This window comes from Sciurus carolinensis, chromosome 3, assembly GCF_902686445.1.
Source record: "Sciurus carolinensis chromosome 3, mSciCar1.2, whole genome shotgun sequence".
Lineage (NCBI taxonomy): Eukaryota > Metazoa > Chordata > Mammalia > Rodentia > Sciuridae > Sciurus > Sciurus carolinensis.
The window spans coordinates 175,454,991-175,482,094 of record NC_062215.1 but is presented as its reverse complement, the minus strand read 5'-3'; the positions used below and the strand labels follow the sequence as shown (position 1 = coordinate 175,482,094).

At 57.5% G+C, this 27,104-nt stretch overlaps 1 protein-coding gene across 1 annotated transcript; it reads right to left on the bottom strand.

Moving 5' to 3' along the window:
- Nucleotides 1–2,105: 2,105 nt before the first annotated feature.
- Ptma (prothymosin alpha) lies at nt 2,106–6,322 on the bottom strand. The gene is made up of 5 exons (XM_047547271.1): nt 6,091–6,322; nt 3,453–3,524; nt 3,081–3,174; nt 2,667–2,740; nt 2,106–2,416 (listed from the first exon to the last, which is right to left on the bottom strand). Exons 1-5 carry the CDS (start codon nt 6,133–6,135, stop codon nt 2,369–2,371), a joined length of 333 nt encoding a protein of 110 aa, XP_047403227.1. The 5' UTR covers nt 6,136–6,322; the 3' UTR covers nt 2,106–2,368.
- Between the last annotated feature and the right edge of the window lie 20,782 nt (nt 6,323–27,104).

Here is a 27,104-nt window from a genome sequence, read left to right as displayed (position 1 = left end):
AGACCCTCAATCTGCCTCTGGTCCTGGGGCAGCTGCTGGGAGGCAGCTCCATGCCAGACAGGTAGCCTGGCACGTGAGCAGCCCAGTGAAGATGGCTAAGCTCCAGCCACACCAAAGACAAAGCCTTCCCAGAATTTTGGCAGATGGTGTGAAACCCAAAGGTGGGGAGGAAAGGTGGAATGGACTGCATGGTGCATGGCTCTGCGACATGCCGTGCAGGGACTGTCCTACATGCACCCACTTCTCTTCCAGTACCTCTCCTTAACTGTCCCCCAACTTTTCTGCTATCACTTCAGGACTCGCCAGGGAGTTTTCCTGCTTTAACCTGTGGCTTCCCCAAATACTACCCGAATAGCTGGCTCATAGACATCTGTCCTGGCCCCTCCCTGCTGGAGCCTCACACACACAACAGCACCTGCCAGATCAGGAAGATGGCCAGTGCTTCCTGCCCCCAAATTTTCCACTTCCAGTGTCAATTTAAATGCCCTGCTCAGGGAAGCCCTCCCTACTTGGAATGCCCTTGCTCATGGCCCATTGTCAAAGATACATAGCATTGTGGGGTTGTGGATAAATGTCCAAGTTCTTAAACTTTGCCCCTCCCCCAGACTGTGTCCTAAAGACAGATGACAGAGTGCAAATGATGGGAACCTGAGATGGAGTAAAGTGGGGAAACAGATGGAAGACAAAATAACCCAGTGTCTCCTCCCGTCAGGAGCTGGGATCCAGGTGCTACTTCTTACAATAAATCAGCATGCCCCAGACCCCCACCAAGTCAGCTCAAAGGTGAGCCAACCCCACCCACCCACCCATCAGAGGATTATGGGGAGGGCTGGTGGGCATCCAGACACATGGCTTCTCAATTCCCACCCCCTCAGCTGCCCCTGCCTGCTGGACACTCAGGGACTCCCCTCAGGGTAGTCAGCACCCCAGGCTGTCTCCCTGGGACATGTAGCTCCAGATAGCCTCCTCCCATGTGAACCATGCAATGTAGCCTGCCCACCTCCTTTCCTGCCAACCATCCAGATCTCAAAATCTGAGTTGGTTCACTATCTTCTCAAAGCACTCAAGTGGTAAAGTGGGTCTCCCAAATTAACCGAGAGAATTCAAGGCCCTGGAACATAGAGGCTAAAGGGGCTCGCTAATACCATGCCACCACTAGGGGGAGCCACTAAGCGGCTGAGCTAACCAGCTGACTGGTATCATATAGACTAGGCCACCACTGGGAGGAGTCTGCCTAAGTTTCACACTTGGCCTGTGCCACCAACTGGAGCTCCACAGAATGGCTGACTTACACCTAGCCTACTTCTGTGTCTGGGGATTTTTCTTTCCAGGGCATCAAGACCCACTTTTGGCATCCAATGACAAGACCTTCTGGTATGATCATACTAACCCATTAAAATAACCCCCACTTCCTCCCATGACTCCACCACCTGTATGGCCAGGCTCCAGCATGGCCCCGACCACACCCCAAAAGCTAAGTACAATAGTCCCTAGCTGCTCACCAGGTATGTGGCCCCACATTAGTGTCCCCTCCTCCAGAAGCAATGCCTTCAACCCAATGAATGCAGGAAAGATCCTCCTGCCTACCCAAGACCCCTCCCCAGAATGACTTAAGACACAAATAGCAGACTTGAGACTGCTTTGTTAGAACAACTCAGCAAAATAAAATTCCGGTTTATTGTTGGACAACATTGTTTCACACATACATCAAACAGGCCAAAAAAATAAACAGCAACTTCATAGACAAAAAAAAGGAAAAAAAAAAAAAAAAAAGAAACCTTTTTATCTTTGGCCTTTTTAACCATCTCATACAAACCAACTACTTATAGTACAGCTAAAGTACATACACAAAAAAAGTTACTGGAATGCTCGGAATAAGATTGTTTTTTTGTTGTTGTTTTTGCTTTTTTTACAAGGTTTTTTTTCTCCTTTGAGATTATAATGAACATGGTCACACCACAAGTAAAGTCAGAAGTAGGACAGAGAACGCTCCAAAGGCTGGTTTGGTCATCCGAGATCATTAAAAATGGCTGACCCCTAACAATATGTACAAAAATATAAAATGTAAATAAAAAATACAAACAAATTTTCCTTTTTTAAAGTACTTTTAAGAAAAAAAGCAGGGCCTTGGAAGTTTTGGTTCTTTTTTTTTTTTTTCCTCCCCTGTTGCAAATTCACGTTGTGGTTTTGGTTGGGTGGTGGAGAGCGCGTGTCATCTGCGGGTGGCACTGCCCGCGGTGGGTGGGCGGGCGGGCGGGCGGGCCTCTCTACTCGAAGGTGACCACGTTTAGATTCTGAGACGGGAAGTGGAGGGTGAATAGGTCACGGTGGCCTTTTATTTTTAGTTTAACTTTTCCTTTTTTGCTGTCTAGTCATCCTCATCGGTCTTCTGCTTCTTGGTATCAACATCATCATCCTGGGCAGAGAAAGAGTGTCAAGGCATTGCCCAGCCACTGGCAGCTCTAAAGCCCTCCAAGACTTGAAGCTGGCCCTGGCCCTTGCCCATCTCCACCAAGATGTGGTTCTCCGTGTACCGGTGCTCCATCCCCACCCACGCTGTCCACACTACCACGTCAGGCTCATTGTCTCCAGCTTTAGTGCTGCAGATGAAGTTCAGCTAGAGGCAGATGAGGAAACTTCACATCCCAACCCAAGCTAGAACCCACCTCGTCATCTTCAGCTGCCCGTTTGCCTGTAGCTGCCTCAGCCTCCTCATCTTCGTCTCCATCCTCTTCCTCGCCTGGAGAGAACCAAGGGCCAGGTAAATCACACTGACCACTCTTTGCTTTCAAAGTGGACAGATCAAGGAACCTACCTAGGCAGCTGCACCCAGAGGCCAGACCAACACGTAAGTGACCGTGGGTTTTGGAAGCTGCAGAAGGCACTGCCCAGTGAGAGTAAGCAAGAGTGCGTGGCACCAGCGAAAACAAGACCTGGCCTCTACAATATGTGCCCAGTTCCAGTTGCACCTGGTCCACTTGTCCCAATATCCCAGTACGTCCCCCCAGTCAGTACCTTCCCCTTGCTAGCAGACAAGGTCAGGAAAAGGGAAGACTTAAAGTGGAGACAGGGCTACTCACCATCACCTTCCTCCTCCTCCTCCTCTTCCTCACCACCCTCTTCCTCTTCTTCATCTACCTCATTGTCAGCCTCCTGCTCCCCATTTTCCTCATTCTGCTCAACAAGAAAACAACAGTCAATAACAAGCTGGCCCGAGGTTGGAGGGCAAGTGTGGCTCCTGCTAATCAGCCCCTCCCACTCTGGAGGCTGCCCAATGCTTCCATAGCCCAACCATCCAGGAGACTCTACTCAACACTCTCACCAAGCGCTTGTGAAAAACTTAACAGGAACTGCCTGTACCGAGCCTCCTTCCAACCGAAGCCAAGCCCAAATTAGAGAAAAGAAAAACATGGGGACAGGTAAAGCCAGCAGTCAGCCAGGTGGACACTCACAGCATTCCCATTAGCAGGGGCATCTCTTCCATTTTCTGCCTCCTCCACAACTTCCTTCTTCTCCTTTAAGTCCTTCAAAAGGGAAGAAGGAACCAATTAGTCTTTTAAGTAACCAGCGCTGGCAACGGGGGCTAGGAGGCCAATCTACACACAAAGTAGGAAGGCCACCTCTTACGCGCCAGACAAGAGCACATCTCCCGACCTCAGATACGCACTAAAGGGGCTCACTGCGGCTGCTCCCACTGCTCCCTCGCGCTTCTCACTTAAGCAGCCGTGTGTGGCACACCAAGTCCTAAACCCGTCAGGCCGGGAGGACGGCCAGACACTCGCCTGCACTCCCTGGTCGCGGACTTGTTTCCAGCTAGAGGAAGCTCCGCCCAAGTCCTTGGAAGGCAGCAGGTAAGTGCCATAAATAAATAAATAAGGCAATGGAGGGAGGGGCCTGCTGCTGCGGGAGCCCTCTCTCTGGGCAAACCAGCCTGGGAAGGGGATGGGATGCCGGCTGGCCGGCCCGAGCAGCCTAGGCCCTGGCAGGCGCGGGTGTCTGAAGAAACACCAGTCACACGGAAGTGACAGGCAACCCTGTCCCAAGAGGCTGCGCAATCCGTTGCCTGGGGAAGCGCGCGCCTATGCCCCGGCCCTGCCAGCTGCCAGCCTCCACTTCGGCTGGCGATCCCCACCTGCCTACCGCCGGCCCGCGAGACAGCTCAGGGTTAATGGGACCGCACCTTGGGTCGCATTCGACCCGGGTTCCAAGGACGGCGGACTGTGAGCCTCTGTAACTTTCTCCACCCCCGGGGCCCGGTTGGCCTCCAACGCCCACTGGCGTCCGACGGCCTGGGTGTAGGAAGCGGGGCAGCTCGACACGTGTCCACCGAAAGGTCCCGGGGCACCTGTCGGTCCTTAAGTTCCCGCCGACAGGCCGGGCCTTCGTGGACCGCGGAGCCGCCCGCTCCCGCCCCCTGGCGGCCGAAGCCCCGGGGAGTGGGTGGGGGCGGGGAGGTCGCGGCGCGCAGGCGCACAGCCCCCGCCCGGCGAACTACGCGCGCGGGCCTCCGCACGCACAGCGCGCACGGAGCACGTGGCCCCGGGCCGCCGAGTGCCCCGGGGGCCCAGGAGTCTCGTCGCCCGCGGGCAACTCGTCTGCCGGCAGCGCTTGTCCCACTCCAGTTGGGCGACCTCTCGACGCCCCCTGCCGCCACTCCGGCAGGCTGGACGTGCTGGCCTCTGTCTCTTCACTTGGCGGGCAAAGTCCCGCGGGAGGCCGCCCCAAAGTCGGCTGGCCGTTTCAGTTCTGAGACCGTCGAAGGGGCGCGCTCCCCCGGGCCCCGGGTGGCCCTCGCGGGCATTCACCTATAAGGAAGGCGAATGCGAAGGCCCGCTGGGGGTGGGGTGAGCGCCCCCACACACCGGTTCCCGGGTCGGACCCGGAGCGGGCTGGCGAGAACCCCTCCAGAGATCCCAGTCTTGAACTTCGCTCCGCCAGGGGAGTCGCTCCTGGGAGAGCCGAAGGTGACGCCAGGGGCACATGGGTTAAGGAGACACCAAGGTGACTCGCGCCAGTTCCCAAAGGGGCACGAGGGGCGAGGACTAGGGCCGGAAGGTTAAAAAAGAAAATAAAAGAAAAAAAGACAGTCCCTTCTGAAACGCGGTGCTCCTGCCGAGGGCGGAGACGCTCCCAGGGCGGGCAGCGGGAGCGACAGGGCGCTGCAGCCGAGCCGCAGCTGCCGCGCAGCACCTTCTAACAGAGGGCAGCGACCCCGCCGGGGTGCCCAGGTGCTCCCCCGCCCCGGCCCGGGCCCACCACCCGGCAGCCGCAGCGTTCGCCCGCGGCTCCCCTGCCGGCCGCGCACACTGTGCCCCCAGGCGCCCGCGGGGGGCGCCCACCGTCGCCCCGCTGCTTCACTTTCCGTTTCCTCCTCCAGCGCGTGGGCTCGCCGCCTCGGCCAAGGCCGGCACCGCTGAATTACGGAGGATGGGCGGCCGCTCCCGGCGCTCTCCCCACGGACGGCGCCCACCCCCGCCTTCGCGAGCGCCCAGGCGGAGACCCTTCACACCTCCGCGGAGACACCGACGTCGCGGCCGGCGGCCCGTCGCCCTACCCGCGTCACCAGGACTCACTCCGCATCAACTACCGCCTGCCCACTGCAGGGCGCGAAACCCGGCGGCCTGGCGCCGAACAAAGAGCAGCGCGGCCGGCGGGCGCTCGCCACACTTCCCGCAGCCGGCCCGCGCCCGCACACGCGCCCCAGCACTTCCGATTCCCAACGCGCTCGAGTTTCAAAGTTATTTCCGTGCGCCGGGCCGGCAGGCGACCCCAGCCCAGCCCCTCTCCTCCCACTGCCGCTCAGACTAACAAGTTTCGAGGGTTTCGGGTCAGCTTCCCCAGATCCCCTCAGCCTCGGCTCCGGGCCCCAGGGCACCCGGCTCGCTCCCCGCGGGCAGCACCTCTAACCCTGGCGCTTCCCGCCCCCTCCCCCGCACACAAAGAGTAGGCTGCCCGGGGGCACCGCGCTGCCGACCGGCTCCCCGCGGGAGATAGCAACTACGGGCTCCGGGCATGCCAGTCGCCGCGCGCCAAACACCGCACGGGCGGCGGCGCGCGGACCCCGAGGGGACGGGCGGCGTCCAGCCTTACCTTGGTGGTGATCTCGGAGCTAGTGTCCACGGCCGCGTCTGACATGGTGGGGCACGCCGGTGAGCCGATGCAGTGGGTTAAGGAGGAAACGAGAGTTCAGGGACTCTGGCGACAAAGCTGCCGGAGTCCGCGGCGGCGGAGGAGGCGCGCGGCGGAGGTGGTTGCGGCGAGCGAGGAGCTGAACCCAGGAACAATGCAAAGATGGCTTTTCAGAGCAGCCAGTGGGGGACTCACGCGGCGCCAGAACCTTTAATATAGATTAGTGGGCGGCGCTCGGCCGCCCTTGCCCGAACACTATTGGTTGAGCGCAGGGAGCGGGCGTTCGTTCATTGGCTCGATTCCGAACAATGGGCAAGCGTGCTTAAAGCGGCAGTGCCTCGGCGCAGCCCGCGCTGCGCAGTCGCGGGTCGCACTGTCATTCAAGATCTGAGTTTGTTGGGTCTCGGCATCGCCTAGACCGCGGGGGAGGGGTGCGCGGGCGCGCACAGGGCGCGCGCTCCCGTCGCTGTTTTGCTGGGGCTGCTGACGCAGAAAGCCAAAGCGCGGCAAAGCTGCCCTCCCAGGCCCCCTCCCCCTCCTCGCGACTGCTCGGAAGGAGGAGGAGGGAAGAGAAGGCTGTGGCGGGCGCACGACGGCTGCCAGCGAGGGGGAGGGGACGGGGGTGCTGGGCCGCGCTCGCCCCGGGCGGTTCCCCGCGCAGTGTCCGCGGAGTTGCCCAGCCCCACTCCCAGCACCTTCGATGGACTGTCCCAGTCCAAGTGGACGTAAGTCCACGATGAGTGATTAAATTGCAAGGCCGAGACCCGCACACCTGGGCCGTCCCGTCCTCCCATGTCCTCCATCAGCCGCCCAGGTGCAGGTGCCCAAAGTTTGCATGAAAGTGACCCGGTCGCCCACCACGAGCCCCAGCGTCCGCCTCCCGAGCAAGCCCACGAGTGGGCACCGTGCCAAACGCGCATTAGTGACTGGATGCCGGGTGCGAGCTCCTGCCCTCGAGTGGGACAGCCGGTGGGCTGCGCACCACTTGTTGGACAATGGACTCCGAGGCTGTGGTCAACGTCTGCCCCTGCGGTCACCGCCGTCAGGACAGTCTCAGGGCAGCCTCCTTCCAGGTTCATACCGGCCATCGAGTGTACCCCTCTCCTGTCCTACTTCGGGGGTTTCGATGGGCACGAAAGAACTGCACTGTTATTGGAGGAAAATTAATCGTCCCTTAAGCCACTTGGGCTAATCTTTGGGGGCTCCTTCAAATTTGGGGAGCCTTTTAAGGAACCATGCGGAGCCCAGCTGAGAGAACCATAAGGACGCCACACTCAAGATGGCGTTGAACTCGGAAAGCGTGGCGTGACGTGGCGATCTGACCCACGCAGATGGTCTGAAAATCACAGGCTACACCCTTCTAATCGCCATCGTACTTGGCTGTCGAACTAAGAAATTTGCCATGTGGGAGCAAAGACTAAAGAAGGGGCAAAGAGATTCCAGAAAAATACCTATGCCACACACAAGATGGCGACAGACAGGCTCCGTCTGTGTGTTGCCAGAAGGGGGCGCCCAACACGGAAGGCGGGACTCCGGAGAAACTAACGCACACTGGCTGAGAGTGGCGGGCGAACACAAAGTTGACGCTTTGCGTCCTGCCATTGGCAGTTCCTGCCGTCTGTCTCCTGGGGCCGCAGATCTGGGAACGGGGAAAACCCGGAGTTTGGGATCGTGGCGGGCGGACGGATGTCAAGTCCAGCGGAGCTTGAAGTCGAGGCGAGAAGAGAGATTGAGTTGCCCTTCTCGGTTTCCTTAGGTCTTGGGCAAGCTGGCTCATCTCCACCGCGAGGACCTCTTTGCTGAGCTTATCACGCGCTTCCCTGAGGGAAGTGGTGCGCAGGGCAGGGGCGCCGCCCGGTTGGGCCTCCTAGCGTTTCCCCCGCCCCGCACGCGCCAGGCCCGCATCCCCGTGCACATGTGCCAGGCTGACCGCTGGCCTGTTGGGCTTTCTCCAGACTTTTCTTTTGGGGGGAACCCAGGTTCCCTTTTAGGCCTGAAGAATCATGGGGCTGCTGCCGGACAGCGCGGGCGCACCGAGCCCCCTCCGCCGCCGTGCGGTCGCCCCCAGTCCTGAGAGCTCTGCGGCGGACAGGGTTTCCGCCCTGCCGCAAGGCGCCCCAGTGGCTGGGCGCGCGCACCCTCGGGGCTCTCACAATGGTGTCCCCTGGGGCTACGCGACCCAACTCTTTGTTTGCCCCCCACACCCGCGCCAGCTGCCTTTACTGCGGCGCAGACCTGGGGCCGCCCTTCCCAGACGGGAGGAGGGGCTGCCCGGCTGCAGCCGCCTGAGCCCCTACTTTGTGCCATTCTCGATGGAGGTGAAGGGATTTTGCGTCACCATAAACTGGGAGAGCGCCAGCTACCTGCGGCGCATCCATTAAGCTCCAGTCACCCTCCAAGGAATTCTTTCTGTCCACAAAACCCGGATGCAGTGAGCGCTTGGCCAGCGCCTCATCTTAGCGGCTGTTTTTCCCCCAGTCTGAAGAGTGGCCTTGGGCAGTCTCTTCTGTATCCACAGCTGAAAACAGGACAAGACTGTTCTGGATCCTAGTCGTTGAGGGGCAGGGGGCAAACACTGTAGGAGCTGGGTGAATGTGAATTTTCCTCGAAGAACTGCTTTGCCTGACCTTGTTCCCATGCAGCTGACTTTGCTAGAAGTGGGTGTGGAAGGTTCATGCCCACTGGCTCCGGAACCACCTCCTCCATTCATCAAAGCGCTCACGGAGCTCCTGCTGTGTTCATGGTGGTCAGAATTTCTCTCATGTTTCAAGCCTTTTTCATTTGTTCCCATAAACTGGGTAGGACAGTTTCAGGGTTGAGCCATATAAAATTGATTTTTTTTTTTTTTTTTTTTTTTTTGTACACCAAAACCAATTGAAAATCAATATGATGTCACCCTCCTTTGACAAGTCAAAAAAGCAAACCGGGGAATCTATAGCAAAGGACTTGTAGTTAACAAGTGAATCAGGGCCTGGTTAGGGTAAAATGCTAGAATGGAAGAACCTGCATTGTTAGAAGAGCCCTGGAGCAGAAGACACCTCAGTAGACCTGCAGGCCATATGAGTGTGACATCTGTACACTCATGAGTGGAGACATTGAGACTGTGAAAAGCATGCTTCCTCCAGGGACAGGTCACTCTTTACCTCTGGCTATTTCTGACTGGGTTGCTCTTCCTGTTCCTTGTCACTTCCATCTTTAATGATTCTTCGCCCTTTGCTGCTACACAGGCAGGAGGTCAGGTACTTCCATAATCTGTCCTTGGCATTCCCCCTCCCCTGTCCCAGAAGCTGATGAGCGCTAGTGGGCTCTGGTGGCTTACCTTTCTTACTCAGGGTCTGTTCACAGCCCAGGGTGCCCTGCTCAAGTTTATAGCTGCTCTAAGCCAGGGGCCCCAAATGGCCTACAGGCAAGTTTGATGTTAGGGAGCTTTCAGGGAGGCGCTGGGGTGCCTGAACACTCCGTCACCCCACTGGCCTCTCCCTGCCAGCCTAACTCACATTTGTCTGGTCCTGTAGGCACTTAGGTTGCAGCCGAGGCCTGCTCCTAAGCCATTTCCAACATGTTCCTAATTGGTCATCTCAGTTCTGCTTGGTTCCCCAAAGAGCAGACAATGCATTTGTGGGTTCAAGCTGCCTGGGTTCAAATCCAGCCCTGCCATGTGCCAGCTGTGTAAAATTGGGCCAGCTTCCTCCTCACCTCCATAAAGTGGAAATGAAGTAATAGTTCCTACCTTGCAGAGTTATTGTGGGAACTGAATGAGTTAATATTCAGAAAGTACTGAAAATAGCTTCCAGCACATCCAGGGAAACTAGTGTTCTCAGGACTCCCTCTTCCAGCTGCCGTCTGTACCTAAGTGGGTTAGGTTTATGGTGTTTGAAAGACTAGATGAAGGAACAATGTCTTCAGCAGAGTCTTCCCATGTTCGGTGGCAAGTGAGGGTGTTGTCTCTGCTGAGTTTTTTTTCTTTTTAAAAAAATTTTTTGTTGTTGTAGGTGGACCCAATACCTTTATTTATTTTTATGTGGTGCAGAGGATCGAACCCAGTGCCTCACATGCGCTAGGCAAGTGCTCTACCTCTGAGCCACAGCCCCAGCACCCCCACTGAGTTTCTTGAAACTCAGTTTCTTGAAGTCTGACAAGCCTGGCAGCCCCCTTGCCTCAGAGGAATGATACAGGCAGCCACAGAGGAGGCCTCAAAAACTCCTGCCTTCCCGCCCTTCTGAAGCCCAGGAGTTTCAGCCTGTGGTTTCCTTGCCTGGGTGTCAGGGCCTGGGGAGCTGCCAGGCGCCTTTCAACCCTCCCGCCTTGCAGGCCCAGCCAGGATTGTGTAAGAGTGAGCCACCCCCCACACATGGCTGCTCCTCCACAGCACGCCCAGGCCTGCCTGTCCTCCCAGGGATCTGGGCCAGAGGCCTGGCTCCTGGTACCCACACAGACATGGCCGCCCAGAGGGCTCCTGCCTGGCAGTGAGAAGGTGGGCAATGTCTCTTGACATTTGATGCCCGCCCCCCAAAGGGTGCCAAGACCAGTGGAGGGAGGGTGTGAAATGAGCTGAGCAAGGTAAGGAGACTGGGGGAGCTGAGTGTGCAGGGCACATGGCAGCCACCTCAGCACCAGAGTGCCTTTGTGCTCCATTCCCTGTACACTCTCTGTACCCCCTCCTGGCTCCAGGGTTCCTGCGCCTGCCTGCGCCACTTCCTGGCCCTCTTCCCTGCATCCCTCCTGTGTGCACCTATTTGCATAGCTGAGCCCGTGGGTGTTCTGCTTAAGCTCTGGTTATGGTTGTGAGTGGGCAGGCCCAGCCTCGTGGTGGCAGGGGAAGGTGCTGGCTGGGGAGCACGTGAGCCCGCACACAACCTGGGCAAGGCCCGAAGAGCGGAGCACCTGAGAAGGGGTTATTTAACTTCAGGGCACTCAAGAAGGAATTTACCTGAGCATCTGCTCACCTGTTCCTTCCTGCCACTCAGCTCATATGGAAGCCCAGCACCCAGCTGAGGATCTGCGTGCCCATGCCAGGCCAGCACCCCAGCACAGGTGAGAGTGACAGTGACAGGGGATGCTCTTTGTCTCTCTCCTTAGTCTCAGGGAGATCATTTCTCCCCTCACCCTGGTAGAGCAACTGCCGCCACTGTATTTGGGGAGAAAAGGTGTATGGGTCAAGGGAAGGGCACACAAGGGACATGCAGCCAGCCAGGATTTGCTTACTCTTCTCCCAAGTGACCAACTGTCCCTATTGTCCTGGAACTGAAGGCTTTGCAGGATGCAGAGCTCTCAGCACCACAACCAGAAATCTGGGCAAACCAGGACACAGGAGCTCAGTCATTATTCCCGTGTTGGGGAGAATGGCATCTCTGAATGAATCTGTAACATTAAGAAGGGTCCTTGTGGTCCTCAATCCCAAACAGCCTCCTATTCCAACTGTGCTCTTCTTTGTCATGAGAACTGGGCTACAGAACCAGGGAGCATTTGGTGAGCACATGGCAGAGAGAGATGGAGGGGTTCAGTGGGGTGCTGCAGGGATGAGGACCTCCCCTCCCCTCCCCACAGGGCTCTCAGCTGCCCTGCAGGGATCATGGTCTCCAGTCAGGTCCTGGCATGGAGATCCACTTGTCTCTAGGCCCAGGTGGAAGAAGCAAGCCTCTCGGAACAGTGGGGATGATTTCTCAGACTCCTTTCAAGAAAAAAGAAAAAAAAGGTCTCTCCTCCAAAAGGTTTTCTGAGACTCTCACAGGAAGAAAAAGAGAGGTACTCACTTGAATGATCCCGTAGGAGAATCTCCAAACAGGCTTTGGCCTCACCCCAGAAGGAAAGCCTTGCTGAAGAAGGTTGGCCCGGCTGGAACCTTTTTATGGAAAAATGCGAGGTCTCAGAGCAATGTGATGTGAAATGGGAGTCAAGATATCCTCAGCCAGGAACCCCAGCTTTGGGTACTTAAAACTTTCAGCTTTGTGGAAAAATGTGGGTGATAGTGGGAATTTTCTGTGCTCTTTCTCTTCCATCCCAGTCTCTCCTTCCTCCCTCTGTCCCAGCAGTGGGACAGGAAGACCCATACTTAGGCTTGATTGACACTGATGCTAAGCAGTTCTCTACCTTACCCATCTGGTTCCCATCATCTGGGAGCTACCTCCCTGCGGTCCCTGTGAGCTGAGCCTGGGCAGGGGTAGGTCTGGTTTTGTGCTCCACTCAGTGTGACCTTGTCTTCTACGTCCTGCCATACTTCATCAAGGAATGATCATTTGCCGGGTATGGTGGCACATGCCTGTAATCACAGCAACTTGGGAGGCTGAGGCAGGAGGATCACAAGTCCAGGGCTAGCCTCAGCAACTTAGCAAGGCCCTAAGCAACTTAGGAGACCCTGTCTCAAAAAATAAAGAGGGCTGGGGATGTGGCTTAGTGGTTAAGTGCCCCTGGGTTCAATACCTGGTACCAAAATGAAAAAGAAAGAAAGAAAAGAAATAGTCATTCGATTCATGTGTTCTGTATCAAGGGAAATGCGCCTGATATTTCACTAAGCATCCTTCTCAGGGTGTTGAGAACTGTCATGTCAGCACCATAAGAGAAGAAAAAATAACCACACTTCCAACAAGCATACCCCTGAACAACCCTGCCACTGGAGAGGAGGGGAGGGAGGGCTTGGGGCTAGAATAGGGGCTAGATTTGACCAAAGTGACCAGCATGGCTCATGGTCAGGAGTAGAGTCCCTGGCCCAGATTGTCAGGTCTCCATGCCACGTGCCCTGCCTCCTCCAGAGTGACTGGGACCCGGGCTGACCAGCTCTGAAACTCAGCAGAGCAGACCTGAGCAGCCAGGAGCTCCTGGGCTCTTGGTGTGTGTGTGGGGACATCACCCGTGCCCCCGTCATAAGCAACCCTACCACCATCAACACTGTCCCTCATACTCCCTCACACATCAGAGGCCTGATCTTGAGGTTTCTCTGTTGATCCGTAGTGAGCTTCGCCTTCACTCCCCGCCCCCCAGCAGATGCCTCTCAGGAGATACAGGGCAAGAGGGCTTCCCAGATGGGTGATTTCTGGTTGAAACAAAAGTGTTTTTTTTTTTTTTTTTTTTTTTTTTTTTTTTTTTAATTTTGAGACAGGGTTGCCTAAGTTGCTTAGGGTCTCACTAAATTGTTGAGTCTGGCCTTCAACTTGTAATCCTCCTGCCTCAGCCTCTCAAATTGCTAGGATTACAGGCTTGTGCCACCATGTCTAGCCAGAAATGGAAGGTTTTTCTGGTGGGACCTGGTGATCTGGGGGAAGGACACTTTGCAAAAGGCTCACCAGAAACTAAGAAAGTTAGCCTGCTAAAAACTAGCGCCCCAGGGACTTCTCTTGGCATCAGCAGACAATGGGTAGCATCTGCCTCAAAGGCTTTTCCCAGCTCGTGTTCCCTGTGGCCTTGCTCTTGGGCTGTGGGTCTAGAGAAGTAAGCTCAAGATTGCCCACCGCTCCTTTCAGGGAACTCACAGGGCAAATTCCTCTTGGGCCTCAGTAGGGCAGTGTGGCGTGGTGGATAGGAGGCTCCAAGGCCCTTCCTGTGTGGGGCGAGAGACCACCGGACTGTTCCCCCAACCCTACCTCTGTGGCTCGAAGCTGTGGGCAAGTGTCTTACCTCTACCTGTAAAAGGGACTAACAACCACCTCAGGAGGCGACAATGAAGAAGATTCAATAACCCTCTTGACCATCATGAGCCCCCTGTTATTACCAGGAACAGCTGGGCTTCTGGGTAATTTGTTACTTCTTTCTCTGTGTGGTACTGGGGGGTTGACCCCAAGGTCTCATGCATCGGAGGCACACGCTCCGCCACTGAGCTGCACCCCCGCCCCTATTGCTCTGAACGGGCCCTCCTTTTGCTCAACCTTGAGTTGCAGCTGCAGGTCCCACGGGGTAACAGGTTGACAGGACTGGCCTCCCTGATGCCCTTTGGCTTCCTACCCTGTCTTCCTCAGCCCAGCTTCTTCAGTGACTTCTTTTTCCGTGTTGTCCTGTAAGTTTGTGTGTGTGTGTGTGTGTGTGTGTGTGTGTGTGAACAGGGATTGAACCAGGGCTTCACATATGCTAGGCAAGCGCACTACCACTGAGCAACACCACCTCCAGCATTCCTTTAGGTATTTCTTTTCTTTTTTGGTACTGGGGATTGTGCCAAAGGGCACGTCACCTCTGAGTTACTTCATTTCATCTCCAGCACTTTATATTTTTTAATTTGAGACAGGGTCTCACTAAATTGTTGAGACTGGCCTCGAACTTGCAATCCTCCTGCCTTAGTCTCCCAAATTGCTGGAATTATAGGCGTGCACCACACTGCCCAACTCCTTTTAGGTATTTCTATAAACTTTAGAACCAAGGCCTAAATTAATGAAAGTGGCCATTAGTTGACCAAACTAGGGCCCCTTGTGACCAAAGCACTTTCTCACAGGTTGTATCATTTAAGCCTCGCATCAAAAGAAGTGTCCTCCTTTACAGAAGAGGAAATCAAGGTTGCCAGGGGACCCTGGTGAGGCTGGAGGCCTCGCTGTTGCATGTGCCCCAGCTGCTCAGCGCCAGCCTGGCTCTACCTCTGCCCAGCTCTGCCCTGGCTCTGTAAGTGGCTGCCCTTCTCAGCATTCTCCGCTCGGGTCCAGCTTAGAGGGTCTGCCCCTTCCTTCCTGAACTGTCTCTCCCTCCCACCTCCATCCATTTCCTCGAACCACTTTTGTGTTGGGCCTTGAACCCAGGGCCTTGTGTATGCTCATCCAGCTCTCTGCCCCTGGCCTATACCTCCAGCCCTCACTTCCCTGCTATCATTCTCTTGCCCTTCAGGGACTTTCAAAGAGATTATGAAGTTCATTATTTAAGGACAAGTGAAAAATCTGCTGTCCTTCTGCACAGCCCTCTGTCCGTGGCATTCACACCAAATGATTCAGGTGTGGCTCTCTCCTGAAGTAACGACAGGATTGACCCCAGAATGACAGCATACTGTTCAGACTTAAGGAAGTGTGGCCCCCATTCCTGTGGCCAGGAATAAGCCACAGGAGCTTGCAGCACTGGGTACCTGACAGTTTCCCTGGCCCTATCCTGGGACCATGAACCTGGATATGGCTAGTCCTAGGCTGGCCCCTTGGAGAACCCACAGGCAGGCTGTGAAGAGCCCACTACCTATGCCAGCAACTCCTCCCTCTCAGGATGGGCTCCCCAGCACAGGCGCAGACCGAGGGGCTCGTAAATCCCCAGCTCCCTGCGGAAGGGGGAGGGACCCCTTTAGAATTGACTGCCCTCTGAGGCCTACAGCCTTTGTGTCCTGCTGAGCACCTGAAGCTGTGTGCCAGGTGGGCCTTGGCTGTGTGGGTGCAGGGTGGGAGAGAGTCCAACTGCTCTGCATAATAGAAGGGGCAATTGAGCTTTTCCAGGAAACTTGTCACATCTCAATGACAAAGCAGCACACAATTTATAGCTTGGTGGTAACATCCCTTCTTGGCATTCATAGCTCATGACTGTTGCTTTTCAAGAAACTGTGGCCATGTGGTTGGTGCTATTAACTCTGAGGTCACCCAGCTCTGCCCTGAAGCCTCTGGTCCTGCCCATGGGGCCCCCTCTCAGGACCCTCAGTTATCTTGATGTCTCAGGTCTGGACCTCGAGGTCCCATGCTGCTGGATGTGTCAGCCTCCTAAGCAGTGAGTTTCACCCCAAACTCCAACTAGATGCAGACTCTCCAGGATCCACAGCCCAGGAAGAACAGGGGTGTGCTTGTGTGCGCACACGGTGTGACCCTGCTTATCCTCCGCAGACCCATGTCCAGGAGTCGTCCAGGAGCCAGGGCCACCGCTGGAGGTCAGTCAGAAAGACTGGGAAAGAGCCCAAATCCCTGGGAAAGGGTTGGGGGCCCAGCCCCGCCTGCTCACTGTGGGCTCCCGCGGCGGAGGGAGCCTGCCCTGCCCTACCCGCCCAGACGAGGCACAAAGCCCCTGAACCTCGACCTGTTCAGGCCTCGGAAGCAAGGGCAGCACAGGGGCCAGTCCTCTCACCTTGGTGACTTCTCCCCTCCTCTCTTCTCTGGGTCAGACTGTCGAGCCCCCCACCCTGGTGGGCATGTCACATGGTCGGTACAACCATGACCATGAATTCCAGGTTGGGTGGCCCGTTTACGAGTGGCCAGGCGTGTGTGCACGGGCCTGTGATGTGGACGTCATTCCAGCACCCTTCCTGAACCTGCCGCTGAGCATGAGGCCGGGCTGCGGGTGCACGGGTGTCGGCTTGGCCTCCCTGGACTCCTCTCTCTCTCCCTCTTTGTTTTATGTTCCCCAAGCTGGCCTCACTGCTGGGCTCAGATGGTCCTCTGTTGCTGCCTCCCAAGTAGCTGGGACCACGGCCCCTGCCATCCTGCCTGACTCGTTGTTTGTTTATGCATATTCACTTGTTTAACTTTTCAAACCCTGAGCTGTGCGCAGGCATACAGACTCCTTATCTTGCTCACTGCCCAGTAAGGGAGGCAGGCACAGGCAGAGGGGCCACACTGTGTGCAGAGGGACACCACAGGGGGACTGAGGACAGAGCAAACAACTCTGCCTGGGCCCTGGGGGGCTTCCCAGAGAAGGTGTCCTCCATGCGACTTCAGTTGCGAAGTACACTGCTCCAGGCCTGCCCAGCTGGTCAGCCCCCGCGCCCCAGACCCTGAGGCCCCAGGCTCCCCGCCTGCCAGCTTCGCCTCAGCCTCCCTCCCTCCTCTCCTCTCTCCACCGTTTCCTGCCTTGTCCACTTTACTGTGTGGCCGGGACAAGTCCAGTACCTTCCTGATGCCCTGTTGCTGACCACCACTGAGAAAGAACGACCAAATTGCGAAGCAGTCAAGTGGCCGACCGGGACCCCAGCGGAACCCTGGCTCAGTGGGGGCATGTCCCTCAGCCTGTGCTTTCCTACAAGTTTCTGAGTCACCCGAGTCCCAAACTGAAAGGGACCGTGGAGGTCACCTCATCCCACACCCCCCAGGGCAGGCACGATCCCTCTAGAATTGCCCTTCCGGGTCACCTGGTCTCGCCGGAACCCCTGCACAACCCAGAGAGCACACACTCATGCACCCACCCGGGTCTTGCTGGCAGCCTGAACCCAACCCTTGATGAGTGAGAGGTGCCCCCACCATCGTTTTCACATCCTAGGAGCCTCCTTTCCTCCCCCGAGGTCCCTCCCTGCCTGGACCTGGGGACACAGTGGACTGGGGACCAGCAGGCCCCACAAGCTGGGGATGGGTGAGCTCTGCCTTCTCTGTACTCTGTGGTCTTAGAGAAACCACTTAACCTCTCTGAGCCTCAGTTTCTTTTAGCAAAGGTAGTAACAGGAGGGGGAAGAAATGCTTTGCAAACTATAAACTGCTCTGCAGTTGCCCTTTATTAGGATGAAGCCATTTGAGACCAATTACAGAACAACACATCCAGGATTATAGAACAATCCAGAGGAAACTGCACACATGTGTAAGGAGGCTCCAGAAAGAGCCCCGGCCACCACTGGCGTGGTATCTCTCCCTCCCGCGTTCCCTGCACGAGATAAACACCCCCGTCCTCAGAGCCAACCTGAGGGCGGGCGTCAGCCCAGGATCATGAAGACCTGTGGCTCAGGGCAAGGGCCAGGGTTTGGAATTCAGGTCCTCCAGCCTCCACACATGGGTCTTCTCCACTCGAGCTGCAGTAGGACAACTTTCAAGCCAGAGAGCCATGGTATGAGTCATGGGAGCCGAAGAAGAGAAGCCACAGCGCTATGGGGGAAAGGACACTCACTCACTCACTCACTCACTCACTCATTCGCTCACTCACTCACTCATTCGCTCACTCACTCACTCATTTGTTCACCAACTCACTTGTTCACTCATTCACTCACCAACTCACTCATGCACTCACTCACTCATTCACTCACCAACTCGCTCACTCACTCATTTGCTCACTTACTCACCAACTCACTCACTCATTTGCTCACTCATTCACTCACTCACTCACCAATTCACTCACTCCCTCACTCACTCACTCACTCCCTCACTCATTCACTCACTCACTCACTCATTCGCTCACTCACTCACTCATTCGCTCACTCACTCACTCATTCACTCACTCACTCACTCATTCACTTACTCACTCACTCATTCGCTCACTCACTCACTCATTCACTCACTCACTCACTCACTCACTCACTCATTCACTTACTCACTCATTCACTCACTCACTCACTCATTCACTCACTCACTCACTCATTCGCTCACTCACTCACTCATTCGCTCACTCACTCACTCATTCACTCACTCACTCACTCACTCACTCATTCACTTACTCACTCATTCACTCACTCACTCACTCATTCACTCACTCACTCACTCATTCACTCACTCACTCACTCATTCGCTCACTCACTCACTCATTCACTCACTCACTCACTCATTCGCTCACTCACTCACTCCCTCACTCACTCATTCACTCACTCACTCATTCGCTCACTCGCTCACTCATTCACTCACTCACTCACTCACTCACTCACTCATTCGCTCACTCACTCACTCATTTGTTCACCAACTCACTTGTTCACTCATTCACTCACCAACTCACTCATGCACTCACTCACTCATTCACTCACCAACTCGCTCACTCACTCATTTGCTCACTTACTCACCAACTCACTCACTCATTTGCTCACTCATTCACTCACTCACTCACCAATTCACTCACTCACTCCCTCACTCACTCACTCACTCCCTCACTCATTCACTCACTCACTCACTCATTCGCTCACTCACTCACTCATTCGCTCACTCACTCACTCATTCACTCACTCACTCACTCATTCACTTACTCACTCACTCATTCGCTCACTCACTCACTCATTCACTCACTCACTCACTCACTCACTCATTCACTTACTCACTCATTCACTCACTCACTCACTCATTCACTCACTCACTCACTCATTCGCTCACTCACTCACTCATTCGCTCACTCACTCACTCATTCACTCACTCACTCACTCACTCACTCATTCACTTACTCACTCATTCACTCACTCACTCACTCATTCACTCACTCACTCACTCATTCACTCACTCACTCACTCATTCGCTCACTCACTCACTCATTCACTCACTCACTCACTCATTCGCTCACTCACTCACTCCCTCACTCACTCATTCACTCACTCACTCATTCGCTCACTCGCTCACTCATTCACTCACTCACTCACTCACTCACTCACTCATTCACTTACTCATTCACTCACTCACTCACTCATTCACTCACTCACTCACTCACTCACTCATTCACTTACTCACTCATTCACTCACTCACTCACTCATTCACTCACTCACTCATTCGCTCACTCACTCACTCATTCGCTCACTCACTCACTCATTCACTCACTCACTCACTCACTCATTCACTTACTCACTCATTCACTCACTCACTCACTCATTCACTCACTCACTCACTCATTCACTCACTCACTCACTCATTCGCTCACTCACTCATTCACTCGCTCACTCACTCATTCGCTCACTCACTCACTCATTCACTCATTCACTCATTCACTCATTCACTCACTCACTCATTCACTTACTCACTCATTCACTCACTCACTCACTCATTCGCTCACTCACTCCCTCATTCACTCACTCACTTACTCACTCCCTCATTCACTCATTCACTCACCAATACATTCTTACTGAGCACCACCTCCTACTGAGTAAATGAAAATGAGGAGGGGGCATAACGGGGGGAGTGTGACCGTGGTTCCTAAGGGCTTGTGCAGTGTAGACCAAGGGGTTGCCTCCCTCACCGTGCTGGAGGCTGGCAGGGACCAGACCCCAGGAGATCTGCCCCAGCAGCCTGCTGCTCAGTAAGACCAGTTCGCATTTTCCGGGGCTGCAGAGCAGGGGCTGGCAGGGTGGGCCAGGCAGACTGACAGCCAGCCTTGCACGTGGAGGGATGGAGGGTGGAGGCCAGCGGCCTGAGCTATCAGATGTAGGGCAGGTGGACTGGAAGCCAGGGCCATTCTGGGCACCAGACTCCTGCTGCTCCACTGCCAGCCAGGCCGGTGGGCTGGGGGCAGGGACACCACTGCCTCTGATGGGGGTGAGGATGTGGGAGACGAATCACCGGCCAGTGCCAGAAGCCTGCAGGCCTCGCGCCGTTCCCTGAGGACCAGCTAATTCACTTGGAGTGAGGCGGGGCTGCTGCTGATGAGAGCAGCCAGCAGCCACCAGCCTGGAGCCCCAGGCACAGGGACCACTGAGCAAGGGGCCCAATGGGGAGACCCGAGGACCCACCCCTGCCCTTGGGAGGGGAAGAAACGCCCTGTCGGAGGGCAGACCCTCAACCTTGGTCTGACGGAGCTGGAGGAGCCGCAGAGGTAAAGGCACCCCCTCCTGAGCTGCAGAGGGCCTAATTATGGGGGACAGCTGGGAAGGGGGGTGGGGCGCTGGCGAATGGGGAGGGACAGCTTATTCCCCAGTTGAAGGAGGAGGAACCATAATCTGCCAAGCAGAGTTGAGAGCTTGGCCTACCAGGAATAGAAACTCAAGTCCCAGAGAAACAAATCAGTTGGAAAACAAGGCCGGTGTCTGGCCAGGATCTTTCTGAGGCTGGCTGTTTGCTGATGTCACAGGTGTGGCATTCTCAGCTGCCCACCCCCCTTCACATACCAGAGTCTAGTGACCACATGCTGCGTGAGTCTCTGCTGGGGTCCAAACCCTGCCCCAAAGCCTCCACCGAGAAGGGCTCAGTACGCAGGAACCACACCAGGGACAGCAGCCAATTTCCACTCACAAGGAACTCAAACCAGGGCTCCACACACCCTGCCTTGGCCGCTCATAAGGCATCTGCAAGAGAGGGCTGTCAGGGATGCCCATTTACAGATGAGAAAACTGAGGCTCAGAAGGCTCAATCACTTGTCCAAGGCTCTTGAAGAAGTAGGTGTGTCTGGAATTACTGTCCTGCATAAGCTCCAGGACTCCAGGTCAGTAGTGAGGGGGGGTGGACACCCCATCAGGAGCCACATGGGTTCAGAAGGGCTGGACGCTGGCGAGATGGGGAGGACTGAGGGTGTCTGTGGGGTTCTCTCTCCCCTTTCGGCGTGGGAGGAGTCCCTCCCAGGGGCTGGCTCTTTAGCAAGCTCTTGGAAGGACCATGAGGAAATGGGAAGTGCAAGTCCCACAGTCTGACCTTGGGTGGCGGGTTCCTGCAAGGGCCCCTGGGAGCAGCACGGTCCCATGAGAGCGGGTCAGTGGTGCTGGGCAGTCTCTTTATGGATGCTGTCTTGGAGTTGGATACCTGCTTGAAGCCTGGGTCCTTTCATTGCCCCACGAGACCCTCGGCTCATTTTCTGGGCTGAGACCAGCACAGCTGAGCAGAGCTTGCAGACTCTGCAGCAGGGCAGTCCCCAAGCAGGGTCACCTCATCCTGGGACCTGGGGAACAAAGGGGACCTGACTTGGGAGGGCAGGTGGTGACCACGTGCTGCTCTCCCAACCCATGGTGGCTGGGCCTGGTGGAAAGGAGCCTCGGGCGCCCTCTGCTGGTTTGGGGGCCCAGGAAGAACAGGTCTCTTAAGTCCGTGTGGCACCTGCATGGTCCAGTGTGTGGGCGCTCCTGTGAGTATGCACCTGTATGTGAGCAAGTCAATATCTGCAGGCGTGTCTAGGGAAGCTGGTGTTGGGCTGTGGTGCATGCGTGTACGTGTGCAAGTCTGCACGTGTGCATCTGCGTCTGTTAGCCCGCATTCGCACGTGTGCATCTATGCAGGTGTGTTTACACACTCAAGTCTGCATCCGAGGCTGTCTGGGTGTTCACGTGTGCTGTGCATGTGTTTCTGTGTGTGTTCGTGTGGGTGTGCATCTGGTGAGTGTGGGCATCCAAGCACACATCTGTCCACCAGGGCTCAGCCCTGTGAGGTGTGAATGGAGCTTCCAGGGCTTGCTGGGGAAGTTTCAAGGCCTCATTCCTGAGCCTGCATTGGTGGCAGCTGGAGGGAGACCCATAGGGGCAGAGTGGTTCACAGTTCACTCTGATGTTGGTCCAGTGCCTACCAGGAGAAAAGGAGGAGGAGACTGACCTGCGTCCCCATCCTCCAAGGAGCTTCGTAACTAGCACGATCACTGAGATGGTAACAACCCACGAGATGACTGTAACAGGCAGGGGGAACCTAGCGGGTCTTAAGGTGGCCTGGGCAATCCCAGAAAGCTGAACACAGGTGGCGAGCCGGAGCAGATCTGGAGCCCAGGCTAGAGGGCTGGACGAGTTGGGACCAGGCCCACAAGCTGAGTGAGGAAGTGGGGGCCGCAGGGATAGCACAGGATCTGAGAGGAGGTGAGAGTGCTGGAGTCCCCGGGGGCTTCAGTGGTGGGACACAGGGCCAGACAGGCGGGCCTGGCACAGATGGCCTGATTCTGCCTGGTAGCAGAAGCGACACTGAGGAAGTCTGGGCAGTGTGGAGGTCCACGGAGGGTGAGCAGGCACCCTGTCTCCTGCCGGCTCCCTGGAAGGAAGCCCATGTTCTCCCTCCGAGGTGTGTGGTGCTGACTCAGGCACCCCGCCTGCAGCGCAGAGGCATGTGAAGAACAGGCTGCCAGGCACGGGTACTGACCGGAAGCACACACCTGGGTCCTGAAGCCTCCCAGTGGTGGCCTGGGGGCCACCTCACACGGACTCCCCTCCCAAGGCCTGGTGATGCCCATGCCACGCCAGCTGCAGCAGCCTCTGGGCACCTCTGTGCCATCAATGACTCCTCTGTGGCTGGGAGGGTGGGCGGGGAAAGGCCTTGGGCCCCTGCCAGCCTGGTCCCTTCACCGGGTGGCACCAAGCTGGCATCCTCAGCACCATCCTCGGGGTCTTAGTGGGCACACGCCATCCTTAGGTCCAGTGCCCCGAGTCCCGTCTGTGACTCGGGAAGGCCCCGCACATGCTCACAGAGCTCCATGGGTGCTTGGCACAGCCTTGTCTTTCCACCTTCCAACATCCTCTTGATAGCCTGGAACCCGGAGGGGTGACTTTTCTCTAGTGGCACCCAGGCCTTTCAGGCGGGCTCTGGGAGTCCTGAAGTGATCTGCCTCTGTCAGCCATTGCTCCAACAACCCTGGTTGTGGCCCTCTTATCTGCAGCTAAAGCCAAGGTCCCCCCTCCATGACCTGGGACCATGCTTGGGCTCAAGGACACACCTTGCCTTGCCCCTGACTGCAAGGTCACCACTCTGCAGAAGGTCATCATATTGCCCCCAAGCAGCAGAGGTAGCCAAGGCTCAGAGAGGGTCAGTGTCAGGGCTGGAGCCCAGCCTGTGTGACTCCTGGGCCTGGCACTGCCTATGCACTAGGGCTACTGACCCCGCACCCAGGACCCTGCCCTCCACTCACTGCACTTCCTGCCATAGTAAGTGTCCAGCAATTGCTCCCTGACAGCATCTTCTAAGGCTCCCTCTGACTCCAGGACAGCTGCCCATTCACCTGGGTGTTCAAGTCCCCTCGTCAGTCTGGCACCCCCACTGCCTCTCCGAGCCTTTGCCCAGCTCCCCCACATCCCTGGACTCTCTCCCTGCCCTCCCCTGCACCTAGTCTCGTTCTAGCCATGACAGGGACGGGCATCCACAGGACCCTGCTGCTGCCCGCTGTGCCAGGCCCCCGTCTCCTGTTCCACCCACCGGGGTTTTCTCCCTACAAAGCTCACCCCTGGCTTCTCAGGGATGGGTCCCCAAAGCCCGAGGCCCTAGCGCTGTTCTGCGGCATCAGCCCTGACCCTGTCCTTGGGGCTCAGCCTTCGGCTGCCCCTCCTGGAGCAGGTGCTGGTAGGGAGCTTAGGGACAGCGGGAGCCGAGAGAGCATAGGAGCTGCCAGCCCCTCCTGGTTGCTAGGCTGGCACACGCAGCAGGGGAGCACGTGCTTGTGTACACGCAGCCTGTCAGCTGCAGCCACAGCCCACGTGGCCGAGCAGGCTGTGGGCATGGGGAGCTCTTTCCCCAGGGGGATGCCAACAGGCCAGCCAGATCCTGGGGGTCAGGAGACACTGGCACAGAGCAGGGCCCAGGGGCCCCAGGAGGGGAACCCTTCCACAGCTCACTGTGGGGGTAGCAAAGGGTGGTGGGGTCCTGCTCCTGACACCCCGGGTCCCCAGCCAGCCCTCCTCGGCTTGTTCATCTGTGCCCGTCCTAGGCGCCACAGGCAGCTTTCCTGGTACTACTGGGGTCCTAGACCCTGGCAGGAACCTACTGGCCTCCCCCGAGTCCTTGGCTTGGGGAGGCCCTGCCTCTTCTCTAGGAGGCCCCTCTTCTTCAGATCCTCTCCAAGGACTTTACTACCAGGAGCTCAGAGGTGACCTGGGCCTAATCTGAGCTGCTTAGGGGACCTTGGGTTCCACGGGACACAGGTCCTTCCAGTGGACTTTGAGGCTGAGCTCAGGATGGGTGCTACCTTGGGCTGTGGGGTCAGATCACTCAGACTGGGCCCTCTTGCCCTCCCTTGCTGCTGGGGGTAGATTTATTCTCTGGGTGTGGGCTGGGAACTCAGGGGAGGTGGCAGAGGAAGGGGCACCATCCTGGGCAGAGGCTTCTGCCAATCCATTTCCCAGCAGCCCCTGCCCCTCCACTCATTATCAACTTGGGGTTTGTGTGCAAACAGCAGCTGGTCTCTTTTGTGTGCCTCCCCTCCCTGCTCAACCCCCTTCCCTCCTCCCCAATGCCTCCCAACTGGCTCCTCCATCTCAGGCCTTGCCCCACCCCTTCCCCAGGTGATTTAGAAGATGGGGCCCTGGGGAATCCCCTGGAGAGGAGGCAGATCCTCCCCATTTCGGGCCCTAAATTCTCCTCCAGTTGCCATATTAAACCCATCTGGGACACCATGAGAACCAGAGAGGGTAAGTAACCAAGACAAAGTCACAGAGTGGTCACATTCAGAGCCAGGTCTCACCCTGTGTGCCTGTTTGTAGGGCCGTTGGCAGAGCCTGGGTACTGGGCGAGTTTGCTCCCCAGCCTCAGGTGGGCTTCTGATTGTCCCCAGCACTTAGCACTGCTTCCCTTAGGGGGCCCTGGGAGAACAGGGTGAATCTGGGAGCCAGATTCCATGAGAGCATGGTGGGCCATGACACAGGGATGATATGCGAGCCTCTCCTAGACAATGGCGGTTCCTTCAGAGAAACACAACGGCTGGACAGGTGGGGTGACGAGGACTTCTGAGTTTGAGGTGTCTGAAGGACATCAGGGGAATCTCCAGAGGACACAGGGGAGAGGTGGGGCAGGGCAGCAGAGGCAGAAGTCAAGGAGCTCCGGGAAGGCAGAGGGAATGAGGACAAGGGGGCTGAGGGCAGAGTCCTCAGCAGAAGTTCGAGGTCAAGGGAGGGCGCCTCAGTGAGCTGCAGGGAGAGCGGGGAGTGTCCACTGACTGGATCTGGGAACTGCAGCCAGGCCGGGCTCTCAGAGGGCACGTCCACGACGTGCCCTGCTCCTTACCACTCTGGTCTTCGCATTTTAGCTCTTGTAATCTTTACAACAGGCCTGACCTGGGGCTAAAAACAAAACGAAACCTGGCCCCCGTACTGTAATCGTGACCATTTCACAGATGAGCAAACTGCAGCTCCAACCCAGTGAGTGAGGTGTCACTGACTGAAGTGGAATCGGGACCGGGCCTGCAGCACTGTGTGACCAGGGAAGCGTTTGGCCCAGGGCCTGTCAGCTCGCTTGCTGCCCGCTGGACAGCCGGGCAGGGAGCGCGCTGGGCTCACTGTCCGAAAGAGCGGGAAGGAGGCACCTGCGCCGGCGCGGCATCCACCAGGCGGATGTATCTGAAGACGGGCGGGCAGGGGAGGCAGCTGGCCAGGGCAGGCGGCCCGAGCGCGGGGAGCACCGCGGCCCGGGAAGGAAAGGTGGAGCTTGGCTGGACCTGCCCAGGGCTGGGCGCGCACCCGCAGCCCCGAGCCCGCGGTCAAAGTTCACCCGCCCCAAAGGCCGTTCCTGGGGCTTTGGCTCGGCCCTCCGGACCCTTGCGGCAGCCCCGGCACAGGAGCGCGCAAGGCCACTAGCGGGCTATGCCTGGCGGCGGGCCGCGGTGCCCAGGGCCGGTCTGCGCGGGCCGGAAGCAGCGGGGCCGAGACCTGCGGTGGCCGAGGGGCAGCGGGAACAAAGGGCGCGCCGCGGGGGCGGATCGGCCGGGCCACGATTGGCGGCTGGTGGGCGTCGGGGCCCCCGCCCGATTGGCCGCGGCCTCGGGGCCTCGCGCCCGCCCCGCCCCTTGCGGCCGAAGCCCGCGCCCGCGCTGCCCTCTGCCGCCCGCCGCCGCCTGCGCCCCAACTCGCGGCCGCGCGGGGGCGCGGGGTCCGGGGCGCGGGCGGGGGGCCTGGGCAGCCGCGGCGTGCGGAGGCTCGACGGGCACGAGAAGGCCAGGGGGCCCACGTGGAAAGTGACAGTGGCCCAGGAAGCTGTCCCGAGGGCGGAGGCCTGACTGGGAAAGGGGCCTGAGACCTGGGAATACTCGAGGGCGAGACCAGCAAGCGCGGGAGGCGGCTGGCCGAAGGTCCGCCCAGGGGAGGGTGCGGGAGCCCCGCAGGGCTCGGGATCCCGGGAGGGAGTTGACTGCGCTCCCTCCCGGCCGGGCCGCTGCGCGAGGCTTAAAGACTCGGAAGGGGGCCTCGCCTCCTCGCTCCTTCCCCGCGCCCTGGGAGGTGAGAGAAGGGGTGGGGCTCAGGCTGGGCCACCAATCGTAGCCACAGCTCCGCTTTGAATCCCGGCTGGCGGGCGCGGGCTGCCGGCCGCCAGGTGTGCTGGGGCCCTCTTTGTCCCCACTCGTCTGCCCAGGCACGTCCCACCCCGCCCCTACCCTTCGGGAGGCCCTGGGCCCCACCCAGCTGGTTCCCCTCCTCTCCTCCGCCCGGTGGGGTCTGAATCTGGGCTCAGGTTCAGCCCCTTGCGGGACTGATGACTCTCAACCATGCCTTCGTGCAGCCCCACCCCCAGCCCTGCATAGGGATCCTAATCCGAAAGAGACAGATGCCTCCATC

Excerpts from the sequence above, each read along its gene's own strand:
- Ptma (XM_047547271.1), bottom strand. The coding sequence starts at position 6,135 with ATGTCAGACGCGGCCGTGGACACTAGCTCCGAGATCACCACCAAG. Across the intron at positions 3,525-6,090 it reads GCTCCGAGATCACCACCAAG|GACTTAAAGGAGAAGAAGGA; the intron begins GTAAGGCTGGAC and ends TCCCTTTTGAAG. Across the intron at positions 2,741-3,080 it reads GGAGGAGGAGGAAGGTGATG|GCGAGGAAGAGGATGGAGAC; the intron begins GTGAGTAGCCCT and ends GGTTCTCTCCAG.